This window comes from Fusarium tjaetaba (assembly GCF_013396195.1).
Source record: "Fusarium tjaetaba strain NRRL 66243 chromosome Unknown NRRL66243_c0000528, whole genome shotgun sequence".
NCBI lineage: Eukaryota > Fungi > Ascomycota > Sordariomycetes > Hypocreales > Nectriaceae > Fusarium > Fusarium tjaetaba.
The window spans coordinates 16,610-23,413 of NW_023501724.1; the positions used below are offsets into that span (position 1 = coordinate 16,610).

The 6,804-nt window shown below is 48.0% G+C and overlaps 2 protein-coding genes across 2 annotated transcripts; one reads left to right on the forward strand and one right to left on the reverse strand.

The window, feature by feature from the left end:
• Positions 1 to 2,168: 2,168 nt before the first annotated feature.
• FTJAE_14060 (uncharacterized protein) lies at positions 2,169 to 3,157 on the forward strand (the record flags this gene model as incomplete). The annotated part of the gene is made up of 2 exons (XM_037347262.1): positions 2,169 to 2,635; positions 2,692 to 3,157. The coding sequence occupies 2 exons, from the start codon at positions 2,169 to 2,171 to the stop codon at positions 3,155 to 3,157; spliced, it is 933 nt and encodes a 310-aa protein (XP_037198928.1).
• Positions 3,158 to 6,375: 3,218 nt separating this feature from the next.
• Positions 6,376 to 6,804, reverse strand: FTJAE_14061 (acetolactate synthase; the record flags this gene model as incomplete). Its single annotated transcript, XM_037347263.1, has 2 exons — positions 6,376 to 6,434; positions 6,486 to 6,804. Coding segments are annotated over 2 exons (378 nt in total), but the record flags the coding sequence as incomplete, so codon positions are not given.

Below are 6,804 nucleotides of genomic sequence, written 5' to 3' on the forward strand. Positions count from 1 at the left end.
TTACTGAGTTTATTTTGACACCCCATTGAAAGGTTCTACGGTTTCTTGCTCTCCGAGGTAAGAATAGCCTGTCGTTTATTCTGTCACCTTCTACAATGAATCAAATGTCAGATTTGAGCTACACGTCTACAGTTCTTCCTTTGATGACTGTCTTGTTACACTTTATCGACTATGTTTGGAATACAAATGCACATCGGTTGACCATGGTATTATCTACGGGACATGTCTGTCCTGCCGCTGTCAAGACCAGTCACGGGTCAGCACATACCATCGATTGCCGCAGTTCAGGGCAATTTTTGTTGAGATTGACTTTTGAGTATGTCAATACTCGGCAACAAACTAATCATAATCGAACTTGTGCTATGCAGCATACNNTCGGAGGTCCACTTGTATGCTGGGCGCTCCCTGGTGGCGCGTGTCAGCTCAGCTCATCCCACCAAGTCTTCGACTTAGATTGTGCACACTACAACAAATTATGCCTCTCTATCAACCGAACTTTCTGCGGCATAGCCAGAGCGTCTCTGAGGTTTGTATTGAGGTCATCGTGACTGTGCCGTTCCTGGTGCGATGGAGTGCTTTGTCCCGAACTTTTCCATAGTTTCATCAGCTAATATTTTCCAGTACACGACAAATACAAGCTATCAATCTCACACGGAGGTAAAAATACAAGTTCAAGTGCCTCCTGTCAAACGATGATCAACGCCAGAGGTCTTGCGATTACCTTCCTCGAATCACGACAATGCGACACCGCGACTCCAAAACTGTACTCGAAATGTTGCCTCACTCGGCCCAACGAGGTATTTCTCATATACTACGCGCCTCGTACAAGAAGAGCTACCCATTGAAAACCCTCGTTTACCTGGGAATGTCCGACAGAGCCTTCTCTATCCATAAGCCCCTCTGCTGGATGGTCCAGACAGCTGCTCTTGCACGACAGCTCCAAGTCAGGTCTCCCTATCCTCGCCGATACTGAGCTTGAAGGCAAATGTGGAATCGACTGCGGCATCTACCCCGGGAATTGAATCATCAGGCAGGCTAATCCCACGGCGCAGGAACACAGTGAAGTACCAACACTCCTTCGGCGGCGCAGACGACACGATAGCTGCCTATTCTAAGTTATGATAAGTTTTTAGGTAAATTTAGGATAAATCAGGTATGTTTTAGGGTAATTTCTCATAATACCTTAGTCTTATCATCACTAGGTATCCTTTTCACACATCTCGCATACGACATCAATCTACGCGCCTTCGATTCACAGAGGGCCCTCACTTTACTTGGAGCAAGATTGACACATCAAAAGATTCGAAATGTGGTGTCCCTACAGCAGTGAAGCCCAACGTGTCGAAGAATCAAGATATGGCTAGAAGCTTCCGGCTGGATCACGGAGCCGAAGCGCCTAATAACGGCCCAGCGATGAATCAGATCAGGGAAACGAAATTTACAAACAACGGTCACGAGGTTGTGGCTGTGTTGACTGGAAGCGGTGATTGGAAAAGCATGCACATGATTGGAACTTTCCAACTTGTTGGCAGTGGTGCACTGGTGCTACGCGTGAACTGAGAATCCAGTGGAAGACTATTGCACTTATGAGTTGTCTGTGCTTCTGAAGAAGACAATGCGTGATAGTACTAATACCACTTTCAACTAATCGTGCTAGAAACGCGAAGATATTGAACTATTGGGAAGTTCCAGTGGAAACCCTGGCCTAAGTTGATACACAGGGTCACAAACCGGCGAAGCAATCACCTAACAAATTACCATCAGCAATTAATGAATCATGATATTGTTATCAACACAGAATTCGCATATTTTATCAAAATTGGCTCCCTCCCCAGATTATTCAGGGTCTCGGCCTCGCATTCATGCAAGGGTATGCATGCTGTGCCATACACCAAGCTCAGACGGGAACTGGCCGGATCTTGGGGCCACAGAGAGCACTCTAAAAACTCTTGGTACCAAACATGATGTGCTACGCAATGCCTAAGCCTCAAAATCATACCAGCTGTCTGGAAGTTCGCCCCGTTTACCCGTAGGCGAGGAGACAGCCGATAGTTCTCCGGATATATTCATGATCAACTTGTATATAAACTCTGGGATATCACCAATACATGAAATATCATCAATCATAAGTTCACATTAATCAACTACCAGATAATTCCTCAGCCAACATGCCTACTGCTACCGAATACTTTGGCATAACTGTCAGCAATATTGGTCCTCTCACTACGACTTACACGCCTCCTCCGGAATGCACCAGGGCAACAACCGATCATCTCGTCTATGCCCTCGAGAGCTCCTTGGTAGTTGGATTTGGTTCTCCCGACTGTCAGATTGACCCTTATGGAAAATGTCTTCCCTTTGGGGCCGCCATGGATTCCATCATCAAAAAGTACAGTAACCCAAAGTCTGCTGGACAAGGGTTTCAACCGTTTCACTCTCCTGGAATTCACTGTCCCCAAGGTTGGACTACCGCTGGATTACTTGCACACGGTGATAAGACTGGCTCCGCGTATAGAAGTGGCGTATTTACTTCCACGACGAGCGTAAACTCATCGCTACCCCAGCAGATGGGCTCTGATGAATGGTGGCTCAAAGTCTTGGAGCCTTCCGAGACCCTCGCGTGGTGCTGCCCGAGGTAAGTCGACGTCTCAGACAGTCTGTTACGATATACACTAACTCCATCGCTCGCAGCGGCTGGGCTTCTCTCCCCTATGGATATTGCAGGTCCTCCGTTGCCCCTGCTCTTTCAGCCGGCTACAGCAGCGCTTGTTATCAGGGAATCGCCGAGACCGCGGGCGTTGTCACCGTCCACACCGTCGAGGGTGAACCTGTTTCTGATACAGACGGGATTATCTCTTTCCTCCCCGACAAAACCTGGACCACGGAGACGGTTGCGTTGACCGAATATTGGAGTGATCCTAGTTTAGTCGCATCAATGGTTGTTGCTAGACAGTTTCCTGTGGTTGAGATGATCTACAAAGCTGAAGATGTCAAGGCTGCGAAGAATGGGTCCAAGGATGACGAAGATGATAAGGATGGGAAGGCTAAGGACGATGATAATGCTGCTACGACTCTTTCAAGGGTCGGAGGGATTGCCTCCGGGGTTGCTTTGATGGTCGGATTGCTGACTGGAGCCGGTCTGTTGATGCCTTGGTGAGGTGTATGTCACGCTGGGGGGGCCTGTCTTGTAGTTCGAGCTCAATGTAGGTGTTGATAGGATGTTGTCTTGAGGTAGTTTCTCACTTTGAGGAGGTAGTCAATCTGCGGCTTACGTATCACGTACCAAATTGAACAATATGTTTTCTTCAGGCTCGTGTCAGTCAGTATGTGCGAGTTATTGTTTGGCATACGAACGCACGAAGGTCCCAGGGATACATAGCACCAACCCCCATTATCGTCAGTCAATTTTGGGATATGATAGATCTGTACTTGTGTCGTCATCTGAGTCTTTTGGTGGGCTCAGATACAGAGTGTGAAGTTACAAAGTCTGAGGAGGCAACTGGTGATAACACTGTGCAGAGGAACCTACGGACATGTGTGCGTAGTCTCCAAGTGAAGCTCTTCAGACTACCTTGATTTCATGGAGAAAATCTCCCTCATGTTGTATCAGTGATGATGGTCTATTCCCCTGAGTCGTTCATGGGGTCCGTCACAGTGGCATCCCCCTTGGGTCCCAATTGGTATTGCAGAGACACCCGAGCTGCTTGTGTCGGCTTGTCTATTCATGCGCCTTTCGACCATCTCTTAGTTACAGCAATGTCCGGATCTTTTTATCTAGACCGTCAACGTTATCTCAGTTCCTAGTAGTGCCTCTATTGCTCCCACGTCGTTGTGGTAGGCTGACTGATGCCTTGAACCAAGCACGTTCAGCTTTGCCTTGGTTAACTTAGTTATAATGATACCGCCATTTGTCCATCTCTTCAGGGGCCTCTCAGTTGCCTCTCGTCTCGCCTTCCATTGTTCAACTGCTGTAAATGATGGTTGCCTCACTGGTCAGGCTCCTTGCGATCGTGATGGGGAGGGGACAGCCTCGTTCCTTCCCCCTCAGGTTCTTCGTGACCGACCATAAAACTCGGTCCCCTCAGTCCCCGAGTCTTCTCTTCTTCTTTTCTTCATCATCATCACTCACCCACTCATTCATTCATGTTCTGCCCAGTCTTGTACTCCCCAGCGCCCTCATGTATTTGCCCTTCTTGTACTATCTTTTCTTCAGCGTTCCCGTCTTTTATCCAGCGTCATCATTTCCTATTCAGCACATTCTTGTATCCCCAGCGTTCTCATGTATCTGCCCTTCATGTATCCCTTTGAGACTCAGATTGTTGACTTTAGTCGATGATCATCACCGTCTCACATGCCCTTGGTCAACGGACAGTCCATTCAATGGCTGAAACCGTACCCTTGCAAGGGCTAGAGCAAGTCAGGTTGCCCAGTTGTCATAGCCCCCTTTTTAAACTGACCGGGGGCTTCTATGTCGACACCATAGTGACTGGCTAAATAGCCTGCTCATTTCGTGGCATTGGGTTCGCGGCTCGCCCTCCGGGCTTGGCTCAGCTGAGACATTTTCCCCGAGATCCCACTGTGAATTCTATTTCAATCGTGAAGGTTAAACTCAATATGTGCCGCCATCTCCGGGCTCAGTTAATGTCCAAATGTGTTTAGTGAAACTCCATTGAAGACTGTCCATCATTGCCTTAGTAAATAATCCCCCAGTGCCAGTTTGGCATCCCTCTTGAATCTGTTGCGTGAAATTTTGATGAGTGAGGTGCTTTCAGTAAAGACTTGTGAACTGGGGAACTTACACTGCTCATCCAACCTCCTGGTCTATAATCCTGTTGATTGGTGGTTGTCAGCCTCACTGCAATATTACTCTAATGTCGCCCACAGTCGCTTGAGTAATAGAGTAGATTCAAGTCCCCGTGCTGCTTATCTGGTGACATGAGGTTCGCTCATTGAAGACTGACCTGAAGGAAAAGAGGGAAACGGATAATACAGATTGCCCTGTCAGCATACGGGTAACTCACGACGCCCGAGGAACGATCAGTGCTGCAAAGGCACGGATTTATTTATACCTAGATTTGAGTGCATTAACTTTAGTAATATTAGCTCACCAAAGTTTGTTTTGCTGCAGCCTACAGGATGATCCAACTCTGTTGCGTGGCTGTACAAGCAAGCTTTAATGTAAACCCACACGGTTGGCTGGGGCATCATGCATCTGCTACAAAGTTTTGTTCTAAATACTCTCGCCTCTAGGAATTAAAAACATGTTTTGTCATAAAAGTAAAATATACATGCTCTTAACCTAGTCAGTTTTGGAAATGGAAGCCAGGTTGTGCCATCTCGACCGGCATGCTTCAATGTTGTCTCCAATCGCAGCCCTCACAAGCTCGACTCCGATGGAAGCTCATCACCCAAAATGTAGATGGTTCTTCCATCCTAACTCGCTACAACCATCCTCTCCTCCATGGACAATGTACAGGAGAATCAACAGGGCGCTGTCATATCTCGGCTATCGAACATCTTGGTACTTACACACGACAGTCTGTACATTTCGGAACGCCAGAGCAGCTACGATTCGCCCATTTGACGATTGTCGCACGTAAGAGGACAGAATAATTGCTTGTCAAAATAATCGCAATAAAGTTGCCGTGCTGAGTGGTCGGTGTCGTCAGCCTCCACGCTGGGCTTGGATTGGGGACAAGCAACACATGACAATCTGTTGGCGCGCGACATCTCTTCTAGGTCCATCTATTACCGGGCATTTAGTTTACAGCTTGCTATATAATTCTAGTGTACTTCGAGTGCGATTGGAGTGGGATCCGAATATCGACAAAGGTTATGCTCTTCAACGAGGCTTCAGGAGAAGAGAGCTGCTTTTGGCCACATCTGTCAACCTTATCCTCCACAGTGGGAGCGGAATATATTTGACAATCGTTATGTTCAAGCTGTCGAAAGATATCTCGATCGCTGGCCCGCAAAAGACTCACACATTCAGCAAAGTACACAAGGTCCCAAGGTGCAGTAGCTCGTATAGCATCACAACGGCATTCATTATGTGGTGGTATATAAAACACCCTCGGCGTAACTCGTCATCCTCGATTTTTTCACGCGTCCTCGCGCGCATCATGTGCACATTTGATCCTACACACGAACAAGTTCTCTCCTCCCACACTCAATGCAGTCCAGCCCTCCAGCTTTTTTGTTGGTCTCTCATGCGCTGATCATCGTAGACCCCAAAAGGTACTTTTGCCCGCCGGCAAAACCCAGTAAACATAAAACTCCGCAAGTAGATGGAATCAAGAAAGTTAAAGAAAAAGGACACGATGGAATAGATGGTATCAGATTGGTTGCGGTTCGTGGTTAAGCTGGGGTTCAAGCTTAGCCGTGCAGACCGCAGGTACGCTCTCTCATCAGCTCACGTCTCTTCTTGTCCTTGGCTAAAATAGGGGTCAGCATTTGCTTGTATCTAGTGGGAGCGTGTAACTTACCTCCGTCAAAGACGAGGAACTCATGTAGACCGGAACCGACAGGCACCATGGGCAGGACAGGAACCTTCTTGTCGGTGACGACCTCCAGCAGAGCAGGGCCGTCGGTGTTGATGAGCCACTTCAGGGCATCGACAACGTCCTCAGGTTTCGAGACACGTCGGTTTTGGACGCGCATGGCCTCGGCGAGCTTGATGAAGTCGGGGTTGCTCTGGTGAGTGTGGGCATATCGATCCTCGTAGAAGATGTTCTGCCATTGTGTGACCATACCCTGCTCCTCGTTGTTGAGAACAATGACCTTGACACCAATGTTGAACTGAGC